Source organism: Rhinolophus sinicus, chromosome 17, assembly GCF_057876585.1.
Source record: "Rhinolophus sinicus isolate RSI-liver-muscle chromosome 17, RSI-T2T, whole genome shotgun sequence".
In the NCBI taxonomy this organism is placed as follows: domain Eukaryota; kingdom Metazoa; phylum Chordata; class Mammalia; order Chiroptera; family Rhinolophidae; genus Rhinolophus; species Rhinolophus sinicus.
Window position 1 is genome coordinate 2926890 of NC_142517.1, and position 24860 is coordinate 2951749.

The 24860-nt window shown below is 52.0% G+C and overlaps 1 protein-coding gene across 4 annotated transcripts; it reads left to right on the plus strand.

The window, feature by feature from the left end:
• Positions 1-310: 310 nt before the first annotated feature.
• On the plus strand, positions 311-22513 carry TMPRSS3 (transmembrane serine protease 3). Of its 4 annotated transcripts, none has more exons than XM_074324904.2 (13): positions 311-558; positions 1903-2041; positions 6150-6260; positions 7126-7242; positions 7649-7772; positions 10719-10844; positions 11737-11780; positions 12509-12674; positions 13383-13552; positions 15391-15486; positions 18034-18176; positions 18856-19008; positions 21799-22513. In XM_074324904.2, the coding sequence occupies exons 1-13, from the start codon at positions 538-540 to the stop codon at positions 21814-21816; spliced, it is 1428 nt and encodes a 475-aa protein (XP_074181005.1). In that variant the 5' UTR covers positions 311-537; the 3' UTR covers positions 21817-22513. The 4 variants fall into 4 exon arrangements, with proteins under 4 accessions (XP_074181005.1, XP_074181000.1, XP_074181009.1 ...); XM_074324899.2 differs by lacking the exon at positions 311-558 and adding an exon at positions 1295-1449; XM_074324908.2 differs by lacking the exon at positions 311-558 and adding an exon at positions 1498-1588.
• Positions 22514-24860: the final 2347 nt, after the last annotated feature.

Here is a 24860-nt window from a genome sequence, read left to right on the forward strand (position 1 = left end):
GTATTATGTGCAGAAACCTCTTGGGACAAAAAGGTCTCTGCAAAATGGAGCGTGCAGTGTCTCTGTGAGAACACGTCAGGTTCCCTGTCTTTTGTCTTCAGAGCAGCTGCAAGTCTAGACTTGGGCTTAGTCACATGGGGGGACAGAAACTCCCACCAAAGCGTTTTCCCTGCCCGCTTGGTGTGCTTGCTTTGCACTGGCCAGGACCTACCTGTTCTTTTAAATAAAAGGAGTGCCTGTGTTTCAAAGACTCTGTTATGTGAAGTTTCTGCAAAGGTTTGCTTACCTTCCTTACTAATTAAAGGGAAGTCACATTTTCCCCTCCCCGGTCCCCCAGGCCTACCACCAGTGGCTATCTGATAGCCCCACGGGGGTTGAGTTACACAGACGCCCAAGATAACGCCATTTGCTGCGATGATTGAGTCGACAAGGCTGAGTGACTTGGTGGAAATACTTCCCGATTGGACTAACCTGTTGGCAGCCTGCTTACCAACACGCTTGCTTTTATAATGAAAAAGAAAATTATTTCTGCTCTTAATGATGGCGGCTCCAGAAATGGTGAGTAAAGTGGAGGGAGGGGAAGAGAAGGCACTTCTAAAAGATGACTCATCAACATTTCTTGATGTTGTGAAACCTGCCAATGATGGCCTGTTGGGAAGGGACTTCCTTACCAGGGTTCAATGTTTCAGGAAGTGTTTTATCATTTATTTTTATTCTTGTGATAAAGTTAAGCTGTGTAGTTTGCCACATACTGATAGGAACCATCCAGTGTCAGCAAGAATCAAAGTAAAAAATGCTGACTGAATGTATTAGTTTTCTAAGAGATTCTTCAAAGCTATTCTTGTGATGGAAATGAAATAAATGTCTTTATTGCATAAACATCTTGCTTCGATTTTCCTACAATCATGTGACAGAGCATGAAAACAAAGTTGGTTTTAAATGGCTGGATAATTCCCTTTTGAATTTCAAATATTACAATGAGTAAACAGAAAGAAAATAAAAGCAGATGCTCTAAGTACCTATGTTTCTGTGCCTGTTGGAACCTCTGGATTTAGCACTTTGAGGACGCAGTTTCCTAGAGAATCATGCCTGAGACCTGGGAAGCAGACTGGAATTTAGTTAGAACGTTCGACCATCCGCTTGCTCCCTCCGTCCCTCTTAGAGTTTCTGGAAAGGACTTCCTGAGTCTCCAGCCTCTTGGCCTGTGATAGGAGGGATTCTCTTGGAGGAAACAGAGCCCCAGTGTAGCTTTGGTGCACGCCAGCCACTCCTCCCTTTGCTATGTGGGGGGGAGGGGGGACTGGGCACCCCAGGGCCCGGATACTTTTATCCTTAATTAGGTCAGGCCTGTGCGAGCCAGGAAAGGCTTGTGCTTGCGGGAAGCTACAAATACTGTCAGCAAGTGTCCCCTCCCTGGTGCCATGGACATTTTGGGGATGCAGACGTTATGTGAGTATGAAATCTTCTTTTGTTTGTGGTTGGCGTGTCACATGCGCAGGCCAAGGGTCGAGTTTACGTGGGACAAACGGCAATGACAAAAAAGAGAAGAAGCGTGCTTTGCACGTAATCTGTCCTCTGAAAAAGAACGGTACAGTAACTTCTACGTGGTAAAAGGGCCTATCTCTGAAGCTATGTACTCGACTTTAAGATTTAGTCCAAGAAACATTGGGAAAGTCATTAGTTTAGCACAGTTAAGTTCATTGTTTTTTGCCCACTCTAGAAGTTTCTCTGTTATCTGCTGTGGCTCAGAAAACAACGTGTTCCTGCTGGACCGTTTTGATTAATCGGTACTGAATTTGCTTTATGTGGGTTGTCGGATTTCAAAGATTTAACGCAACCAAGATGCGTCAGATGTAACGCTGGAAATGGGGAAGCAAACGCTTTCTGCTCTTCCTGGCGCAGGAGGTGGAGGTGGAGCCGGAAGCCAGAAGCCCTGAAATAGTTACCATGGGGGAGAACGACCCACCCGCCGCGGAAGCCCCCTTCTCCTTCAGGTCGCTTTTTGGTCTTGACGATTTGAAAATAAGTCCTGTTGCGCCAGGTAGGTAACAGGGGCAGGTGTGATTTCTGTGCCTCCCCTCCCCCCCAATGACAAATGTGGTCGAGTGGAGTCTTTATACTCATCAGTGGGATACATGCGTTTCCTTGGTTTACAGAATCCCCCAGAGAAGGGACATTGGAGGGGGACCCTTCTGTTCAGCCCCTTTGTGACGCCCTGCATCCATGTGTCTGTTGTCTCTGTATTGAAGTTTTCAAAAGTTGAGGCCCCACCTCTCCCTGGGCGTGAGGGGTCAGATCCTGGCCGGGAACTCTGAGTCCTCCAGGAAGCCCTGAGAGGACTTTGGAAGGGCTCACTGGCCCTTCCAAAAAACTTAAAATAAGCCAGACGTCACTGAAGGTATTTGATGCCTAGATTAAAATCCAACAGCAGGTGATGGAGTTGCTCCTAGAGACCAAGGAAGGAAAGCTCGTTTTGCAAACAGGTCACAAACGCTGGGAGATACAGCAGACTCCATAATGCCTATCCAGCTAGGATTTTCTTTGGCAAGAGCCCATCAGGAGTCGTTGTGGTGAGCTGTGGCTCACTGGGCCTGGGTGCAGCCAGGAATACTGGCCCCTGGGGCTGGGAAGAGGGGTCTCTGGCTAAGGGTCTCTGGTTGAGGTTCCAGAAAGCATGGAGAGGGGGCTACCTGACTGATTCCTTTTAAACCACCTGGGCAGTTGATGTGTTGTGGGGGGGGGGAGGGATGAAGAGGTTGAGAGGTGAGGGGAGAGATTTCAAGTAAAAGAAAAGAGACACAATTTAAAACTACAATTTAAAACTACGGCTCCAAAATTAACATAAATGTACATTTTAAATGTACCCTGCAATCACCCGATCCCTCCCATTTACCTGGTTTTTATATCTGCATTCATTCTCCTCCTGTCCTTGCTTGTAAATTCTTAGCGCACCTGGGGACAGGGGGTTTTCCATGTGCTGCTTGGTTGTTATAAATGCCTTTTTTTTCACAACATCACAACCTCCCATCAAGTCGATGTGTAACTACGTAGCCACTTTATCATCACATGACATGTAATTGTTTCTAGTATTTTTATGACCTAAATAACATGAACGTGAATAGCACTATACACGTTCCTCTCTGCTAATTTTTTATTATTTTCTCAGGGCGAATTCCTAGTAGTGGGAAGGAACAAAAGCTTTTTTTTTTTTCTTTTCTGCTTTTTTTTAATTTAATTTATTTTATTTTATTTTATTAAATTTATTGGGGTGACAATTGTTAGTAAAATTACATAGATTTCAGGTGTACAATTCTGTATTACATCATCTATAAATCCCATTGTGTGGAACAAAAGCTTTTTTAAACTTTTCATTTTAAATAAAGCAATATGTTGTTCATTATAGAAATTTAGAAAATACAATCGAAAAGGTTTTAAAAAATTGCCCATGATTTTACTCAGAGAGAACCCTATTAGCACTTTGTTGTTGAATTTCTTCCCTTTTTCCCATCAACATATCTATGTTTCCCTTTGGAAGTGACATATCTTATTTGGACTATTTTGAAGCTTTTCTTTTTGACTGAACAATATCATCTTCATCTTTCCATGGCATTAAATAATTATTCTTCAGCGGTTGGCAGACTACGGCCCATGGGCCAAATCTGGCCCACTGCCTGTTTCTATAAATCAAGTTTTGTTGGAACACAGACACTTCCGCGTATTCACATATTGTCTATGACTCATTCATGCCATTAGTAGAGTCGAGTAATTGTGACAGAGACCACATGGTTTATAAAATAAAAAATGTTTACTCTGTGGTTCTTTACAGAGGAAGTTTGCTGATCTTCTTTCTCTAACATTTAAGTACCATTTGTTGTTTCACCAGCTCCTCTTGGCCATTTAGGGTGTTTCCCATTCATCAATATTTTAATGCCACTCCCCTAAGTCCCCTTGTAGGTAAAAATTTATGTACACCTATGATGACATCTTAGGGCAAATTCCTAGGTGGAATTACTAGCTCAAAAATGCCATCTATTTTGAGCTTTTGGTACATACTTTAAATTTGCCTCTTAACAAGTTTGCACAGTACACATTTCTACGGACTATAAGTGGAGGTCCACGTCCCTTCACTTTAGACGGCAGTGGGAATGAGGACGACGTCATCATGAAGTTGAGATTTGCTTATGTCTAGTTTGTGATTTTCCTCATCTCCAGAGAGGCTGAAGGTCTTCTGTGCTTGTTTACCATCTGTGTTCCTCCTTTGGAGAGATGCTGTGCGTCTTGCATTTTATTCCAGGCACACCCTCCAAGACAGAACAAGGAGAGGGGTGGGGCCATGGCCCCGCCCACAGGGCACCACGTCGAGGAGCAGTGAAGGGGCCAACACTTTACTTCTGCTTACTCTGTCCTCCTTTTCCTCCCAGTCTACCTCTTTTCTCCCCATATTTGCATTCAAATTCTCTTCTTTTTCCAGGCAGCCTCAAATAGTATTGGCTGTTTATAATCTCGCTATTGCTGGGAGGTGAAGTTGTGGGTTTCCAAAGACAGGCCGGGAGAGGGCTTTCTGGCACTTCCATGGGAGACATCTCGGCTCAACATCTTCAAGGCCAGGAGAAGAGAGGCTGGGAAAGTCCCTGTCCCGAGTGGGGCATGATACTTGGGAGGCTTTCTCCCCTTCCTCCATTCCAACCTTCCTAATTTTAAGTAAAGACAACTTGAGCATAGATGTATTTTCAGGATTGATGAGCTAATTTGCATGAAATGGCCTGTTCTTCACAGAGTAAAGGGTGCCGATGCAAATTCTCCTGGTTATAGTTTTGGGTCTCTTAATGCTCTTCACATTTCCTTTTCCACCCAATCTGCATGGTCCTTTGGGCAAGAACTGGGAAAGGGCTGAGGTTTTACCATACTCGCGAACTAACACGTCACCCTGCCACAGGCCATGGATGCTGGCAGAAGACATGAGACTCCTGGGTCAGAGACAAAGGACTGTTACTCACAGCACGAGTGGCACACACGTACTGTCCCATGGAGGTGATACACAGCAGCCCAGGTGTACATTGCACGCACAGTGGGTCTGCATTACAGCTGAGGAACCCACAGCTAAGGAAATCTGAATCTTAATAATGAGCGACAAGCAGAGAGGCACAATTTTTTCCCCCAAAGGAAGACATTATATTTATTAAGCTGGACAGTAAATAAACCTGCCATTGACTCTGGAGAAACTATCTCTATCTCCTAAGGCTGTTTGCTCTGCCAACATCTTTAGAAAGATGTTCTGGAACCACAGCCATCAGTGACTCTGCACAAGACCCATGGAAAACGGTTGGCTACATCATCTAGTGACCCTCTCAGAGGTCCCAGCCCTCCCTCTCCTGAAAGTTCCCTGTTTGGGTTTGACATGTCACCCTCCTCTGTTAGGAAATGTCTTGCAAATTGGTGATCTACTTCCTCTCCCTATTAGTTTCCTAGGGCCACACACTAGGTGGCTTGAAATAACAGAACTCTATTGTCTCACCATTCTGGAGGCCAGAAGTCTGAAGTCAAGGAGTTGACAGGGCCACGGTCCCTCTGAACCTGCAGGGGAATCCTGCCTGGCCTCTTCCTGGATGTGGTGGTTTGTTGGCCATCTTTGGTGTTCCTTGGCTTGTAGATGAATCACCCCGATGTCTGCCTTCATCACTCTGTCTCTTCATATCATCTTCTGTGTGTGTGTGTGTGTGTGTGTGTGTGTGTGTGTGTTTGTGTCCACATTTCCCCTCTGTTTAAGGACCAGTCATATTAGATTAGGGCCCGTGCTAATGACCTCTTTGGAACTTGATTACCTCTGTAAATATTCTATTTCCAAATAAGATGACATTCTGGGGTAAACGTGGTTGGAATGTCAACATATATTTTGGGGGGACACATTTCAACTCATAAGACCATGCCCTAGCCCAAGGTGGACAGCACGGGGTCAGAGTTGGAGAGTGTGGGGCTGAACTTCTAGAGAACGTGGCCCCCTGCTCGGTGGCCCTTTCTCTAAATTAAGGTAACTTTCTTTGGCTGGAACCTTCTCTGGACTGAGGGGAGGGGAACGAACATTTTAAGTTTTCTCTTATTGACATTCTCTGTGCTGTGGCGTTTTGCTCTTGTCCCCCTTTGGCTTTCAGACGCGGATGCGGTGGCTGCACAGATCCTGTCGCTGCTGCCTCTGAAGTTCTTCCCGATCATCGTCATCGGGCTCATTGCACTGATATTAGCTCTGGCCATCGGTCTGGGCGGTGAGGACAATGCATTATTCAGTAGGCTCTCTACCTTCTCAGGCACTGAAACTTTCATGAGCTCCCCCCACCCCGTGTGGTGCTGCCATCCAGCCTCACTTACTGGAGGCAGATGTCCTGTGGCTTGGCCAACTCTGAGTTTTATTTGCCGGCATGAATGTAAAGCCAGCCTGGGGCCCAGCAGGGGCCTCTGGCCATGGTCGGGGCTTTGTCACCACGGAACCTGCCCGGTGAGCAGTGCCGAAAGGCAGCTGATGAAATAGGATCCCACGACAGGAGGGGGTGCAGGGCTGGGTGCAGAAGACAAGGAGGCCATTCACACAAGGCCAAGCACGCCTGCGATTTGTAAAACAAGTACGTTTGCCGCTTTTGAGAAAGTGAGTTATTTGGATGGTCTCTAACAGAGAACAAGCTCTCATTTTCTCTTTCAAATAACCGGATCACAGATCAGTTTAATTCTCCATCTGCTCTGCGGTGTGGTCCTTCACGTCTTGCCCAGAGTCAGAGACGACAGGAGGTAGATTGGGGGTGACAGTCCTCACTCAGGGCTCCTTGCTCAGCCGGCTAAGCCGGTCGGCCCACAGCCATGCATTTCGTCTCTTGACCTGGAGCCCTTCAGAGTCTAAATTCTCCTCAAGATGTGGCTCGAGGCCACTTCGTGAGGCCAAGTGGGGTGCAGCAGCCCCACCCCCTGGAATTTAGAACCAAAACTGGGCTGGGAGAAACAGGCTGCTGACAGAGGTGCCCTCTCAATGCAGGCTTCATCATTGATGGTTAGGCTCAGGGCCACGTGGGAGGGCACGGCTGTGAGCGCTGCACACTGAGGGGGCCCTCCACTAACACGCTGGTCTTCCCCTGTCCTCAGTCCACTTCGACTGCTCCGGGAAATACAGGTGCCGGTCGTCTTTTAAGTGTATTGAGCTGTCGGCCCGATGCGACGGGGTCTCCGACTGCAAAGACGGGGAGGATGAGTACCGATGTGGTAAGTCACGCCTCTTCCCTGTAGATGTGGGAGGAAGTCAGCACAACCCACACCTGGCCTTTCCCATCTGTGCAATGGGTCCAAGTCAATGCCAATGTCAAGTCATGTCCTCAACTGGGATCCAACTGGCATTCGCCCCCAGAGATCCTGGGCTGGGAGTTAAGGGAGGGCCACTCCATGGAGCTTAAATTAGGTTGGGGAGACTCCATGAGCCCTAAGAGGAGACCACCAAGAGAGCTCAGGGTGTCCAGACAGGAAGAGGGCCCCACCAGGATGGGAGCGCTGTGGGCGAGGAGCAGGTCCGATTCAGCACAGGAGGGTGTGAGATGCCTGCAGAGAGACCTCTGCCCATGACCTCAGGGCCCCGCCGGCCACTCATGGACAGCTGCGCCCGTGTCTCGGCCAGTTCGCGTGAGCGGCCAGCATGGAGTGCTTCAGGTGTTCACAGCCGCTGTCTGGAGGACCATGTGCGCGGAAGACTGGAAAGGGCACCACGCGAACGTCGCCTGCGGCCAGATGGGCTTTCCAAGGTACCTAACTGCAAGGGGGCCTCCCGCCTGTGGGGAGAACATTCATTGTGACGATGATGAAGCAGGACTCCGGGTTAGCTGGGCGCTGACACCTGCGTCACCGCGCACACTGCACCTCCATGGCGCACCAGGCACCTGCTCCAGGTCACATAGGAAATGGCATGTTTGGGGTGTCTCAGCGCCAGGACAGACCTACATGCAAACATGCAATAAAGAGTTTTGGAGCAGAAGACCAGACCCCGGTTCCTCAGGCCACAGCTGCAGGGTAGCTTCCTGTCACCACCCTGCGTGGTCCTAGTGGTCACGTCTCCATCCATGCACACTTCCTAAGGAGCCCTGGAGAGCATAGTGCGAAAACTCAGCAGTGGGGTGAAAACACAGTTACCGTATTTTGCCGTGTATAACGCACACTGTTTGCATGTAGGTCCCCTCAAATTTGTGAGGGGAAAATAAGGATGCGCGTTATACGTGGGTAGTACTAATTCCGTACTATATAAATGTTTTTAATTGTTTTATTTATGCATATGAGTTAAAAGTGCAAGGATAAACGAATACTAAAATTCCTTTATAATACAAAAAGCAAGTACCTAAATGTAAACAAATAAAAATTTGAATTAAAAATTAAAATGAAAGATTTTTTTCTTCCCTGAAAGTTTGGGCCAAAAACGTGGGTGTGCATTACACATAGGAGAACATTATACACGGCAAAATACGGTATTCAGAACCGTTGTTTAGCAACGTTAGAAGAAAGCACTGTTACAGTGAGTCTTCATTTCTCAGTGTTTGCTCTTGTCCGTGTGGCTTTTTGCACTGGGGTGACACATTTTCATCCTGATTCTGGGCCTCCTTCTCTCGCCTGCCAACTGCTGTCTTCCATGGGAGCCCACGATGCCACCTTCCCTCTTTGCTCCTGATCCGGGGTTCACAGCAGGCAGGTTTCTGAGTGCCACACGCCTGGTAGGAAGTGAGCTCAGTGACAACGACAGACTTGGAACCATGTTCCTGTTTGCGCCCCAGGAAGTGGGGTGGGGGTTACAGCCTCACTGTTTTGAATTCTCTAGGCACCTCCATCCTCAGATTCGGGGCAGCGTAGTCTCTGCTCCTTTCTCCAGAGCCAGCGATACCTCGAAGGCCCCCTGAGATCTGCCCCCTCGTCCTGGCGATTCAGAAACCAGCTGCCATTCCTGCTCAGTGACAACAACACACACCCACACAAGTGTCTGCGAGAATTCTGTGGACTTTCCTCCTCATTGACAAGGAGGCTCACACACACACACACACAGACGTGCACACACGCACTCCATCGCTGCAGACAGCTGAAAGCTTCCGGGTCAGGGTTTCTGCTCCCTCCCAGGCCCTTCTTCAGGCTCTGGAGGGGAGCCGCCCTCTTCCTGTCCCCTCCCTTCCCTCCGGGAGCACCAGCCCTGGCCCCGCCCCGGCCTCTCCTTAGTTCTGCAAGGCTCAGTCACCCCTTCCTCTGTGGGACAGTCCTTCCCCATGAACCCACTCCCTCTGAGGGGAGCCGTCCCCCCGTGTTGCCCGTTTTCCTCGCCATCAGCTTTCCTTTTCTTCCCTGTGGCTGCTTCAGTTCTAGGATTTGCGTCTGTGTTCTCTCTTGCTTTTTCTTCCTACTCCTTTCTTTGGAGCCCTGCTTTGCTCTTTGCACTGCTGTCTCCCATGTCAGATCTGTGTGACTAGCAGAGGGTGGGCTGTCCCGTCGGATGCCTGGGCTCCAATCCCAGTGCTCATCCGGCCACTCCATGGCACATGCCTTAAGGATAAGAACAGTAACAGTTCCCGCCGGACAGGGTCGCAGGGAGACTCAAGTGACTCGGGGTGTGTGGAGGGAGCCTGGTGCCCAGGAGCGCCCGTGGGGATCTGTGGCTGGTACTCCACGTGGAAATGCAGAGGCCTGCCCCTATGGGGCTGCATTTGCAGCAGCTGGGGTCGCTCTGCACTTCCACCCCTCGTGTCGCCCAGCCCACCTGGCTTTTCACGCTGCACCTGCCCTACCATCAGGTGGAGCAGCACCTGGCAGGCCTGGGCGGGCCACTGCCGCGGCCTGGGTTACATTTCCTCAAAACTCACACTTAACGGGACGTTGTACTCCAGGGAGCTGGGGTGTGAGTGCACGAAGCTGCTTCCCATTTTGTGTGAAGGAAGGGGCTGTCCTTCTAGGTGGTTCATCACCATCTGCACCACATACCTCTTCACACACTTGACTTTTTACCTGGGTCTTCTTTACCGTGCTCTCCAGAAGACCTGTTTCCTGACTCTTTAACCATTTGCTTGCTTCTGGTGTCCCCTGACTCTCTTCTGTCTGTGTTTGTCTCTCCCTCCAATGGAACCCACGCCAGCTCTGGGCAGATGGGGATGGTCTTTCATTCCCCCCGACCTATTGTCCTTGGGGTACTCAGGGTCCCGACTTTGGTGCCCACCTGAAAATACCTGCTTAGCTCTGTGTTCTGGTCCCTCCAGGGCTTGTTTCAGGCCAAGCAGGGGTCAGTTCAGCTGCATGTGGCAGGGGACCCCCAGCTCCTTCAGGAAGTTGTGCTCCCGCCCGCGTACCCGGAGCCCCCGTGCTGCTGCGTGGATGGGGCTGTGGGGAGGGGCCAGAAGGGGCCACCATCCCAGACTCCACCAGGTCTGGAGCGCCTTGAAAAATTGGCAAGGGGAAACCATTGACAGTATGGGGGGACACTGTGACATCCCCCCAGTACAATACCTGTAGCTGTGACTTGGGCACATTGACAGTTTGGGGGGGACACAGTGACATCCCCCAGTACGTGGTACCTGTAGCTGTGACTTGGGCAGAATGACGGTTTGGGGGGGACACAGTGACACCCCCCCAGTATGTGATACTTGTAGCTGTGACCTGGGCACAGGTTGATTTGAAGCACAAGGTAAGCCTCACACGCCAGGTCTGAGATTCCAATGTGCTTGCAGCTACGTCAGTTCAGACGCCCTCAGAGTGGACTTGCTTGAGGAGCAGTTCCAAGGGGGCTTTGTTTCCATCAATCACCTCCTGTCGGACGACAAAGTGACCGCCCTGCACCACGCGGTGTATATGAGGTAAGTGCCCAGTGGAGCTGCTGTTGGCACTGTCGCCATCCACTGCACTTGTAAAGCTGTGCTCAGCAACCGGCGACTCAAGGGGCACGAGAGTGTTTGCTCCAAGTGCAAGTGCAAGGTGGGGCTGGGCCACCTCAGTTAGACCGGGTGGCACCCCAGCTGGGTGCAAGGACCTAACCCAAAACAGCAAATGTGGCTGACAGACAAAGGGAGGAAGGAGGGCAGAGGAGGAATAGAGAGTACTCCTTGGTGCAGGTCATACACCCTGCCATGCAGGAGGCGCTCCCGGTGTGTTTGGGGGGAGGGAGAGAGGAAGGGAGGGAGGGGGAGGGAAGGGAGGGGGAGGGAAGAAGAGAGGGAGGAAGGAAAGAAGGGAAGAAAGAAGGAAGGGAGGGAGGGAGGGAGGGAGGGAAGGAGGAAGGGAGGGAAGAAAGAGGGAGCATAGAGTAAATCCTTTCGGGCAGTCAGAGACGCCTGCTCTGGGAGGTGTCCTCTCCCAGGTGGGTGTGTCCCAGGCTGCAAGGACTTCCTGCCAGGGGAGCCCACCATTCGTCTGATGGGCTCTCTTTGTCCTCCAGGGGCCAGTAAAGAACACTGGGGTAAAGCTAACACGTGAATGACACCAGCACATGTTTACATAACATAACTCATTATACATCTCTTATCATCAGCTACACAAACCTTGAAACACTCAACAGCCTGTCACATACAATACTTCACTGTAGTCGAGTGTTTTTAATGAATCTGTGACGTCATGCTCATGGTTTTGTTACATAGACTAAAATCTGTATTTGAGAGAAGGGGAATGGTTTCCTTTTACCCCAAGGTTAGGTTAAGAAGAGCGATTCCGCCTCTGGTGTTTATTGTTAAGCCTACTCTCCGTCCACTTTAGGGAGGAATGTGCCTCGGGTCGCGTGGTTGTCTTGAAGTGCACAGGTAAGAGTTTCAGAAATGCAGAGAGAGATGGAAGCAAGAGCTCCCTCACTTACCCCTGCCTCCTCCCTTCCAACTCGGTGCCAGGTGGGATCTCTGTGGACCCCACCTCGGGGGAGGGGAGCAGTGTCAGCCCAGCCTCACCTGTCAGGTGGGGGAGGCAGCCCAGAGTGACTTCTCAGCAGCAAACAGGACATGGTGTGTGTCCTGTCTCTCTGGAGTGGCTCCAGTGGCCTAACTTTCTCCCCTGCCCCCTCGATGGGAAAGTGTGCACAGCCTGTGCAGTGCCAAGACCCCCACCCCAGGCAGGCGGCCCTTGTTCCTGGCAGCAGGGAGGGTTCCCGCTGCAAGGGTTGGGTCTGGAGAAGTGAGGCAGGCACAGGCCAGCACCTGCGCTGGGGACAATGGGGCTGTGGAAGGTTCCCCACGCTCCTGGGGTGTTGTCATCCCTGGGGCATCTTGGCCAGGGGTGCTGCCAGCATCGGGTCTTTCCTGTGACAGGTTCTTGCCACTGCACCCTCCTAACACTCCTCTCATCTCGCATCTAGGGTGACCTGCCCCCACCCCACACACTCTATGCCCCCCCCCACCTTTGCAGCGCTCTTCCAGGCTGTGAGCTCTGTAAGGGCGGCAGGTGTCAGGGAAAGAGGAGAGGTCTTTAGCTGCAGCACCACCTTCCCCAGAAAGGTGTGTGGGATCATCCCTCAACTGCTGTCCCCCCTCCCCCACAGCCTGTGGTCTGAGGACCGGCTACAGCGCCCGCATCGTGGGTGGAAACATGTCCTCACTCGCACAGTGGCCCTGGCAGGCCAGCCTTCAGTTCCAGGGCTACCACTTGTGCGGGGGCTCCATCATCACCCCCCTGTGGATTGTCACCGCTGCCCACTGTGTTTATGAGTGAGTATGGGAACTCACCTTCCACAGACTCGTCCGGTCCAGCCGCGTTGGGAGGCGATGGATTTGGGTGGTCAGCAGCAGGTCCAGACCACATCGTCACAAGTAGTGTCCACGTGGAGGGACCCTCCCTCCTCACCGTGGATCCATCACCGTCGGCTGGTATATCTTAGACCTGCAGCTCTTACAGAAAAGATAGAAAGAGGAGGAAGGAAGCTCTCACACAGGAGGAAACCCACTACATAACGGTCTGAGATCTCCCTAAGATCACCCTTAGATCTCGCTAATCACAGCGGACCATGTTGTGGCCGAGAGGGCGAGAGACAGTGCGGGGTGGGTGGGGCATCAAGTCTCCCCAGAGCAGTCTCTCTCAGGGGAGGTTAGCACAGAGGAAATCCACAGGAAATACCCCAAACACCCTGTTATTTTTACCTCCTTCTATTTTGGTTGCTGTCTGATGGACCATGGGCCCTGAGGGACCCTCAGAGTCAGCAAGCTTGAGCTCAGAGGTGCAGGGAACGAGGCCATTGTAGGAAACTCGGGTGGATCTGTGCTTCTGCAGAGCGTGGGGGCCAAGGTCAATCCAAGCATCAGCAAGCAGGGCCATGGGACATCTGCCATCTGCCTGGTGCTGCATGTGGGGATACCTGAGGTCCATGGGTTAATGTGGTTGGTGTTTGTCTGCTCCACCTCTCGGCCTTCTCATTGCAGCCTGTACCTCCCCAAGTCATGGACCATCCAGGTGGGCCTGATCTCCCTGCTGGACAGTCCAGCACCCTCCTACCTGGTGGAAAAAATCATCTACCACAGCAAGTACAAGCCGAAGAGGTTGGGTAACGACATTGCCCTCATGAAGCTGGCGGTGCCACTCACCTTCAATGGTACGTCCAGGTTTCTTTGTCATTTTGTTGCTTTCGTTTGTTTCAAGAGATTTGTAATTGCTTGTTGAAGCATTTTTATGATGGCCACTGTACAATCCTTGTCGGGTAATTCCAACACCTGATTCATGACCGTGCTGGCATCAGTTGATTCTCTTCTCATTAAAGGGGTGATTTGCCTGGTTCTTGGTTTGATGGGAAATTTTCAGTTGCATTCTGGATCTTTGGGTTACTATGTAAGGAGACGCTGGTTCCTACGTACATCTTCAATTTTAGCAAGTGGTCCCTCAGTTCAGGGTCGCTGCAGCTCTCAGCCTACTTTTGTGGGCCATGGTTCTGATGATAATTTGACTTGAAAGCATTTTTGGTTCTACTTTGGTCAACTTGGTTTGTCTGGTGCCACTGGGACTCCTACCAGTGCCACTTTCTTCCTGCTGGTGCCACCTGGAGATGAAAGGACTTCTTCAGGCCAGGCCACCTGGTACCTCTAGGTGGAAGAAGGGATTTCTGTCGTGTGGAGACAAAGAGCTTTTCTCTGTCTGGTGCTTGTTTTGGGGAGGTCCCCTGCCAGTGCCACCCATTTGCCCAGTGTCTTGGTCTTGGCTGAGAAAGAGCCCTTCCGAGGCCAGACAGCTGGTTGTGGTGGGGTCCTCCCTGCGGCCATTTCTTTATGAGCTGGAAGATACTGGGCGTCTTCCACTCCCTGAAGTACTCAGAAACATTCTCTACTTTAGTAGTCTCCATCTCTCCACGGGAAATGTCAAGACCTGACCTCTGGAGGTTCCAAAAACACCACCAAAAAGCCACTCAAGATAGAACTTTCAAACTTTTTGCAGATGCAAACAAAACCTCAGGAGCCTATTCCTAACTAAATTACAGCTCCCTGTTCCATCCCGAGTGTTACCGGGAGCTTGGGGTGCAAGCAGAGCGTAATAAACAAGCCCCCATGTCGGAGCACAATTCTGGCATGAGACCAGCAGCACATTTGACTTGGCACAGCCATCAGCGGGTTTATCACATGGCACATATAGCACTCTGTACGTAACACTCTCACTCAGAAAGAAATACTTCTAGAGAAACAAAGAGAAATTGTAATGGTGGTGTTCGTTTGTTAATTATTATTAATGATAGTTGATTATACAAAACTAGGTGCCAACACCTGTACTTTGATAAAAATTAAAATAAACCCTCCCCTTAATCTTTCACTACCTTTCCATTATTGTCATTCCCAGAAGAGCGTAGCATATCTCAGAATGTATTCAGGTGAAAGCCCTGTGACAGCTGTGACACCGAGTGGTAGAGGGCTTATGTGATAGCCCGCAAGGGCAGGAGAGCTGTGGCCCTCAGGTGTATCAGGAGAGATAGCAATACTCATGGAGCGTCATTGTGAAGCATCACAACAGGAATGGGCAAACTATAGCCCTTGGGCCAAATCTGTCCATTTGCCTGTTTTTGTAAATAAAGTTTTATTGGAACACAACCAGACCCATTTGTTTACTGTTGCCTGTGGCTGCTTTCATGCTACTGTGGCAGAGTTGAGCAGCTGCAATCCAGATCACAGGGACTGCAAAACCTAAGATATTTACCGTTTTGCCTTTTAACAGAACACATGCTGACCCCCGGTCTAGACTCGCTGAAGTTGTCACAGTCTAGGGTTGTTTTAAAGTTGTAGGGCTGTGGTGGGGGAGGGGCCCTGCTGGGAGCTAACCGCATTCAGATCACCAAGGGCTGGACCTTTCTTTGGGAGACCGCTTGCACACCTCAGAGCGGCAAGCTGATGAGACTGTTTTCTTGGACGGCTGCTGCAGTATACTGAGAGTTGTTGTTTCCTCTGTAAACAGAGATGACCCAACCCATTTGTCTGCCCAACTCCGAAGAGAACTTTCCTGATGGAAAAATGTGCTGGACGTCAGGATGGGGGGCCACCGAGGAAGGAGGTCAGTAGTGTGAAATCAAGGATCTGAGTCCAGGGATCTCAGAACCGCGAGGGCCGGGGTGCACGTCCACACCGACACGCTCCCCACAGTGTCCCCATGTAACGTTCCCGTGGGACGCCCACCTGTCCTGGTCAGGGGTGGGAGCACCTGCCCCAACAAACACACAGTCAGCCGAGCCGTTGTGGGTCAGGAGTCATGGTTCCATCTGTCTTGGGACGTGAAATCGCAGACTTTCTCAGGGGAGAACTAAATCACGAGGGAGAACTGTGGACCTGTCCTGATGGACAGACCTTCACCAATGCACCAGGTTCTCCTTCCTCCTGCTCCATCCTCTTCCTCCCACTGTGTTAACCACGTTCATAGGCACCCAGTAGAGAATGCGCCTGAGATTTATTCAGAAGACAAAGGTTTGTAACCGGTGAGGAATTTTTGTCTGTGTGACTTTCATGGATATGTTATTTCATTCTACAAAGATCAAGTAGAAAAAGCAAACAGACAGGACCTTATTGCTATCATGGTTATGTGATTAATAATGTTAATAAGAACAGTACCTGCCATCCTTTCATCAGCGTGGGGCACAGATGCATCACAATTCTTAGGTTTTTCCATCAATTGCTTTCCTTGTTAGTGGGAAGAGTATTAGTTTCCTGGGGCTATTGTAACAAATTACCATAAACAGAGTGGCTTAAAACAGCAGCCATGCACTGTCACAGTCTCGGGGCCTGAAGGCTGAAGTCCAGGTGGTGCAGACATGGTTCCCTCTGGAGGAGAATCCATTCCTGGCCTCTCTCTGGGTCCTGGTAGCTCCAGCTGCCCTTGGTGCCCTCGGCTTGTAGATGCATCACTCCATTCTCTGTCCCCATCTTCACGCGGCCTTCCCTGCGTGTCTCTGTCTCAGCTCCCTCTCTTATAAAGACAGCAGTCTTTGGAGTTAAGACTGATCCGGGATGATTTCATCTTGAGATTCCTCCCTTAATTACACCCGCAAAGACCCTGTTCCAAATAGGGTCACATTCTAAGTTTGCAGGTGGACATGCTTTGGGGGAGGGGTCGACCCAAGTCGACCCAAGACAGGAGGTTCAGAATTTTTCTCTTGAGACTTATTAGCTGACTCCACCAGCTCCCAAATGTCCAAGGCACAGGGGGGCTTACCTAGACCCAAATGTCTGCTCATTTGGGTGCTGTCCCCTCCTTCCCATATTGGAAGCTTCTCCCACAAATGCTTCCGGGTCCTCTTCACCGCGTACCAGGTGCTAGGCTGAATGTCTCCATGGGACACCATCTGCTCTTTACAGCAGCCCCTGATGGGTCATTACTCTCCCTCCCATCATGAGGGCAGGGAGACTGGGGTGTACTGAGTTCTTGGCTTGGGCTCAAATGACCGGGTGATGGAAGGTCTGGGATTCTGCATTCGTGCTCCCCACCCATGCCCCTATTCATGGTGTCACTCATGAACTTGGAGTTCCTGAAGAGGATTATTTCATTGTCTTCAATGGATCCTTATGGGGTGAGAAGGGACAGGTCCCACTTTCAGCCCAAGCTCACGGCCAGGCAGCCCCCATGGCAGGGCTGGTGTTTATGAGAGTGGAATGGGGAAACCCTGCAGAAAACGTGGCACAACTCACTCTAGTAGAACAGTTAAAATGAGAGTTTTGAGGTACACAGATCCCCCACGCCACCTGTGGACACCTGCTGGAGGAGTGGGGATGGCGTGGCCCCACTTTAAGCCCGCAGAACATAAAGAGAACCCACTTTACAAACGAGTTAGTCAGTGGGTGTGGATCCCGTTGGGCTGGTCGTGAGCTGAGCCACAGCAGATAGATTAGTTTCTTGTCGCTGCTGCAACAAATGACCCCAAACTCAGTGGCTTAAAACCACACGAATGCGTTCTCTCACAGATGTGGAATGCGGAAGTCTTGGTGGGCGGGAACCCTTCCCTGCCTCACCCAGCTTCTAGAGGCCCCACATTCCTTGGCTCGTGGCCCCTCCTCCGTCTTCACAGCCAGCAGCAAGGCACCTTCAGTCTGTCTCTTCTCTGATCTCTGCTTCCGTCACTACATCTCCTCCTCTGACCCATTTAAGGACCCTAGTGATCACACCCTTGGGTCCATTCACAACCCAGGATCATGTCCCCGTCTCATGGTCTTATCACAACTGCAAAGTCCCCTTTTCCATGTAAGGTGACATAGTCTTAGGTCCTGGGGAGTGGGATGTGGACGTATTGGGAGGACATTTTTCTGCTGACCACCCCAAGGTTCCACGAAGAAGCTGTATGGGTGACCTTCATGAGCCTCAGTTTCCCTCTGTGACCTGGGCTCTGAGAACTAACTGGATTGGTGTGCGTCATGTGCTCGGTGCAGGAGGGGCCCGAGGGAGGTCCGCGTCCCCCTCCTCCCGAGTTGGTCCCCTAAAGGAAGGGGTGGCCTGGACCTGAAGTGGCAGGGCCTGCAGGGTCCGTCACTAGGGAGGGAGCCCTGGGGCTGGCAGGTGTGGCCTCTGGATTCTGAGCAGGGCTCCGCTCACCGTGTGTCCCCTTCTCTGACGCAGGCGACGCCTCCCCAGTCCTGAACCACGCAGCTGTGCCTTTAATCTCCAACAAGATCTGCAACCACAGGGACGTGTACGGGGGCATCATCTCCCCCTCCATGGTCTGTGCCGGCTACCTGAAAGGTGGTGTGGACAGCTGCCAGGTAGGGGCCTGTGGGGACCTGTGGGGACCTCGGCGTGGGTACGGCAAGGCTCTGGTATGGCGACCCAGCCCGTGGGACAGGCCACCACCAGCATTTCCCTGTGACTGACTGAAAAGCAAATTTACAGGGTGTGGGGAAGGAGTTTGCACAAGATATGGGCCCCTTTCCTGGGCGGTCCGGCCTGTGTTTACCCAGCGCTCACACTCTGCCTGGGCGCTGGGCGGGGGGAGGGGTGCCAAGGGTGTTTCCCTCCCCAGCCCTGGGCCTCAGAGTTTTGGGGGGGACAAAAAGCGGTGGAAGGTAAGTGGGAATCCATGAATGTGGGCCTCCGAAGCCACAGCGGGCGAGACTCAATACTGCCTGGGTCCAGAGGTCAGCTACAGCCCCCTGGCCAGGCAGACCCCTCCCTGTGAGAGCACTTCCTCGGCTACGTGCATCTGTCTTGACCTTCATGGGTTCGGTATATGGAGAATCTGGCAGGGAGACAGCGGCAGTGATCACCCGAGGGATAAAGGACCCCACTGTCGGGAACGCCGTCAGTTCTAGAGGGGCTGGGGGTGACCGTAGAGGCATCTTCACAACATAATTTGTGATGTGGTGAATGGGAAGCCCTGCACTCAACAAGGGACAGCCGTGGGGTGCCTGTTCTGTCACCTTAGTCTCTGTCCCTGCTGTGTAGGGCGACAGCGGGGGACCCCTGGTGTGTCAGGAGCGGAGGCTGTGGAAGCTGGTGGGCGCCACGAGCTTTGGCATTGGCTGTGCAGACGTGAACAAGCCCGGGGTCTACACCCGTATCACCTCTTTCCTGGACTGGATTCACGAGCAGCTGGAGGTGGGTGCAGTGCCCGCTCCGCTCACGCTGGGCCCTGTTGGTCCACCGCCAGTGCCCCAGTCCTACTGTGCAGAGAGCTGGAGGGTGACCGGTCAGTTGTTGACCTGGCAAGCAGTGGCTTTGTGGTTCTTGGGTGTGGGGCGTGAGCAGGCTAACCCCACGGGCAAGGCTCCGTGTGGATGTGGCCCTGCCAGAGTGGCACACGAGGCTCTGGTATGGTGACCCAGCCCGTGAGACAGGCCTGTGGTATCGTGTCTCTGCCAAGGGCGGGGGCAGGGAGGAGGGGCAGCCGACAGGGGCCCGTGGGGACGGGAAGCAGTCCAGTGGGCACTGCACGCATGGAGTAGAGGGTGGACAACAGGAAGTCCGCGGGGGGATGACCCCCAATGCCCACTGAGCGGTTGGGACCGAGCCCGGGGCCAGGGATGAGATGGAGGGTCTCCGATCAGGAGGCGCCTGGGCAGCTCTGTGCTTTGGGGGCCCCTCCGGGAGCTGGGGCCTGGCAGAGAAAGGCAGGTCAGTGAGGCTGGCTTGGCAGGACCGGGGAGGGCAGGGGGATCCCTGGAGACGCTGGGAGGGAAGAATAGGACACCCAGGGAAAGGGAGGGTGCCCCAGCTGACTCCAGGTCCCAGTGCAGTGGCCCAAAGGTCAGGGGGTGAGGCCGGGCTGTGCAGGAGCCTCATAGCAGGGCGCCCTCCACCTCACGGGCACCCAGCAAATACTGGCTGACTTGATGTCTGACTCTGAGCCCCACGTCACATCTTGGACCAGTTTCAAAGACTTTTTTTTTCTAATTGAAGCAAAATTTACATAACATAAAAGTAGCCATTTTCAAGTGAACAGCCCGGTGGCAGTCAGCACGCTCACCACGCTGGGCAGCCTCCACCTCTGGCTCAGTCCAGGCATTGTCGTCATCCCGAAATCAAACCTCACTGAGCCGTCTCTCCCTCCTCCCCCTTCCCCAGCCTCTAGTGCCAGGAATCTGCTTTCTGTCCTTGTGGATCAAAGACCTTTTCAAAGGCTCCTTTTAACGGGAAACTATTGGCTAAGAAGGACAGCAAAGTTCTCCAGGGCCTCTGCCATTCATTTCCACATCTTCCTGGTGGGATTTCTGCTTTAAATGAGAGGCTATGGAATGGTTCCCGTTGTACAAGCCCGAGGCCCCGGGCCCAGGACTTGGCCGGCTTTGAATCCCAGCCCTGCTGTTGTGTGGCTGTGTGTCCTCTGTGGGTACGAATAGTTCCTGCCTCTGAACTATGGTGGCTGGTGGCAGGACAGCGAATGCTGGAAGACAGGCTCGTCAGGGAGCACCTCCTGGGCTCAGACTGTTGTTACTTGGCAGCCAGGCCCAGCACTAAGCTCTTCAGTGCGAAATTCCGCCAAAACCCATCAGCCTCTTACACAGCATCAGAGAACAGACTTTGAAAGAGCAGGCGTCTGGCTGCAGTGGCTGCCGATGGCCCATGAACAAGAGCCTGGGGTGCAGACAGCTGTGTTGGCATGGGGGTGGAGGGCAGGAAAGCAAGAGTGGGCCCCCAGTTGCTCACGTTGCCACGGAGGTATGCGCTCCACGGGGCTGCACGCAGGGGCTGAGGGTCCTGTGACCGAGCTTCTCACCATGAAAGTTGAGCTTAAAACGGGTGCACGTGACAGAAACCAGCATCCAGGCTTCAAGGTGCCAGGGAGGGCGGGGGCGGGCGGGCGGTCCCACAGCCACCCTGGGAGCCCGATGACTGTGGTGCCGAATGACATCTAGCCCATTTTCCTCCGGGCCATCCTGGGTGACAGGCCCTAGGACTGTCCCCGTATTATAGGTGAGGGGACCCACTTAGGGCCCTGAAGCTAATCAGGGCAGAGCATGGTTCCAGCCTCAGCATACACTGCACAGCTGGGAGTCCTGCGCACCCCACATTGCACAGCAGATTTGGCAGAAGTCCAATGTGGGGTGTGCAGGACTCCCCGGCTGTCTGTGGACAGGAAGACTCTCAGGACCCTTCTCTAGAGGGTGTGATCAGAGGTGTGGTGTGAAGACCCTGGTGATTTCGATGCACGGCGACTTCAGACACCGCTTTAGAGTACAGGCACGGGCCGTGTGGCTCCCTGGGCGGGTTTAGAACCGGTTTCCATTCTTCCCATGACACTGGAGGACCCGTTTTGTCGGTGACTAGTGGATGGTCCCCTTGATGCCAGGAGCACTCAGTCCTCAGCTGTCTCCGGCCCACAGAAGGCCAGTGTGACACGCTGTCTCTCTCCAGACGTCCCCAGGGAAGACCCAGAAGAGGCTTCCCTTCCCATGAGAGGTTTTCCGGGGGGTCTGCATTTTCAGTTGTTCCTTTTCAACATGGATGGGAGGGCCTTCCAAGAGCTCAGACATCTGGAGGGGAATTACTCCGCTTGTTAGCTGGTGGCCCTGCCGGCTGCGGCCGTGGTTTTCTCTGTCTATTTGGGGCTTCAAACAACATTGCCCTGACGCAGACTGGGATTTGGGAACACAGTGCTAAGAGCTGGAAAGGTCACGTGGAAACTATGGAAAGAATCTTAGGTCAGTGGCGAAAACTGCAGAGGCGGGCAGGGTGGGAGGAGCCTACGGAGAGGACGGCCATGTCCCACTGGTCTGGGACCTGTGCAGAGCTGGCAGCCTTCCCCAGCAGAGGCCAACTCTGTCCCCATTAATCGTGGAGAAGAGCCGATGCCTCACTCAGGGTAAAATGCAGGTGCCCACTCAGTCCTAATGCTGGAGGGCTGGCTGGAAATGCTAAAAAATATAACACCTATGTTTTCATTTCTAGAGGGACCTGAAAACTTGAAGACAAAGGGGACAAGCCACCACCTTGAGTTCCTGCCAAGATGGAGACATCAGCCCCCCAAGGATTGCTGGGTGGAAACTTTGGACATGAGCCTTCAATGTTTGGCTTTCTGGCACTAACAGCAGAGCCAAAAGGAGGGCGGGTATCTTTGTGTCCCTCTACATCTAGTACACTTTGCTTCTAACACCTCTGACAAGCCACTGGGGCATCGGATTAAAATGACCTTGAAGCGCCTTTCTGACCTTCATTAAGAACGAAACAGAAACACCTCTGCAGTGCTACCTTTCCCCACTTGTCCATTTGGTTTTCTCTCCAGGGGTCCTTCAGCGTCATTGTTGAGATGAGCAAATGTTACGCAAAGGGCGAACGGCAAGTGAGACTTGAGCCTCTCGGTGCAGAAGGGCCAGACCAGAACTGCAGGCGCTGGTCACTGTACACACCACTGGCCACACCTCCTCACCCCTAGGCACCAGAACCCGACCGAGACTTTCTACTTCCAAGATCTCTTTTTGCACATGGGAACTTCATCTCTAAGTGATTAGTTTGAAGGTTGATTTCTTATCAATTTTGTAGCACTTGTATTATTGTCCTTTGCTTCCAAAGCACATGTGCTCTCTGAATGCATTCATCAGTCAGCGTTTGTCTGAATGTGTCCCAACAGCTCATGTAAACTGAAATCACAAGCTTGATTCCAGAGGCTCGATGAGTTTGATCTCTTGTATATGCTCTGTGGGTCTTGCATTTTTCTGTTAGAACACGTTTCTCAGCAGATCAGAATGATCTCATATTACATCACGAGATGCAGAAGCAGAGTATGAAAGAAGTACTGGGACAAGCCCGGGCCCTCTAACCCCACACAGCGGGTCCTGGAGGAAATAGAGTGGACAGTCACGTGTCATCAGGAGGCCACAGGCTTCCCTGCGTCTCTGTAGGGTCCCGGTATTGGCACTTGATCACACATGAACTCATCAGAGGGTGAACGTGCTGCTTTGTCTTGAGGCAACAGGGGGAAGATGGGTGAGTTTCAAAGAGAGCAGGGTAGGTCCAGATGCCTGGGGAGGGAGTGGCTCCAGTGAGCCCCCCAGGAGGCCGGAGACAGGGGTGGAGGATGAGGGGGAGGGAGAGGCAAAGGCAGACAGCCTCGAGCAAAAGTACTTAAATGTTCCTCACTATTCAGAGTCGCTACACAGATCTCTGTCTGTGTCAGAAAGGGACAAGGCCATTTCCATTGTAAGTGGTTTTGCCTGGGTCTCTTTGAAAGCAGTGTTAGCCCCACGTGGTGAGAAGATAAAAGATTTCACATGCGATAACCTCAGGTGAGAAATCCAGAGGGTGGGATCAGCAGACAAGTATTTCTAGCCTGTGGCGGTTTCATTTGCTTTCAATTATGACTGAATTTTGTGGAAAAATGGTTGCCGTCTCACAATCCTCTTTCAGAAGGTGTGGGTGATGCTAAAGGCAGGTAGCTGGTCAGCCTGTGCCACGTGCCTGGTGCTGTGCTACATGCTTCTCACATTCTCTGCCTTTGTCATCGCAACATGCCTATGGGACCGGAAGTATCGGGGATCCATTTCGTCAACGAGGACCCCGAGGCATGAGAGTGAAGGATTTTCCCAAGACCACACATCAGGCCAGTGAGGATTCAGGATTTGCACCAGGCACATCGTACCAGCAGGAATTCAAGCAATTAACTAATTGAAAAATGACTCTTTGGCATTTGAGTATAAAGGGACTTTGTGCCAGCAGTTTGGGCCCATTGGAGCCGTGTTGGTCATTCAAAGTCCTGATCAGCGTCTCCCTCCTCCACACACGTTTGGTCTCAGGGTAGACATTTGCTGGCTCGGACTGGAAGGTGACGGGTGGGGCTCTTTGTTCCTTTTCCCCACAGACAGAGCTGTCTCACACCTCACAGCCAGGTCAGAGTGGGAGCCAAGAGAGGAAGTCATGGCTGGAGCACCTACCCTGCAGCTCGAGAAACAGCCGGAAGAACATGCCATGGATGAGGTGAGCTGCTCCCCCTGGCAGCTTGGACCTGAAGAAGCAACTGTGGGGCGCCCATGTCCCAAGTGAGGGGAGCCCCACCTGTGCCTGATGTCCAGGACAGCACCATGGAAACAGCTCCTCTCTCTAGTACTTTAGTATCAATGTGGCCTTATTTAACCATTTTAAAAAGAATTATAGAAGACCTAATGATATTATAGAAAGTTTGGGGAAAAAGAGTATTAAAAATTGGTCAACAACTTAAATGGCCATGAAAACTGTCACGTGCCTCCGTCTCCTAAGAGGAAGGCCTCTGGCTGGGATCTGAGGACACCTGCTGACACCTCTATTCTCCACCTCTCATGTGGAGAAACTGCTTGCACTGGTGCAGGAAGATACGCAGACGCCTGAGTGTGCAGACATGTCACTTGTCACAGGAACCAGCCCAGGAGCCACTGGTGGTTGGACAAGTGCCAGGTGGGTGCCACATGTTGGTCTCCACGTCCAAAGGCTGGCTCCCGCTTTGAGAATTCCCAACACAGCAGCACTAGGTTTGGGATGTGGGGTTCCCATGTCCTGTTCGAACGTGCAGATGCAAATTCCTGGTGACCCGGCCTCCAGCCACCGGGAGGCACAGGGGCGCGCCAGTGACGTAGAAATAGAGAGACAACCAAGAAGAACCAAGTTTCTGCTGCATGATAGTCCACAGCACTGGCTTAAGATCAGTTCATTTAGACAAATTCACGCGTTGGGCTATGTTTTCTCCTACAGCGTGAAAAAGAAAACCTCACTCGCTTGTTGCCATCTTGGTGATTTGGGGACACCATGTTCTCTGCACAGTGGCCAGAAGAGCTGTGTAGGGCCACTGCCTGTGTGTCTGCTCGTGGGCGACCTGTGGGCGACGTGCTGCGTTCTGATTCACTCACCTCTTCCGGGTTGCCTAAATAATCTGAATTTCTCCAAAATTCATGGACCTGTAGAGAGGTCATTCTTCAGGCTCCCATAGTACTTGGTGTGTGTGTGTGTGTGTACATGTTAGTTGTGTGTGTGGATACACATACATA

Excerpts from the sequence above, each read along its gene's own strand:
- TMPRSS3 (XM_074324904.2), top strand. The coding sequence starts at position 538 with ATGATGGCGGCTCCAGAAATG. Across the intron at positions 559-1,902 it reads TGATGGCGGCTCCAGAAATG|GAGGTGGAGGTGGAGCCGGA; the intron begins GTGAGTAAAGTG and ends TTCCTGGCGCAG. Across the intron at positions 7,773-10,718 it reads GGCCAGATGGGCTTTCCAAG|CTACGTCAGTTCAGACGCCC; the intron begins GTACCTAACTGC and ends ATGTGCTTGCAG.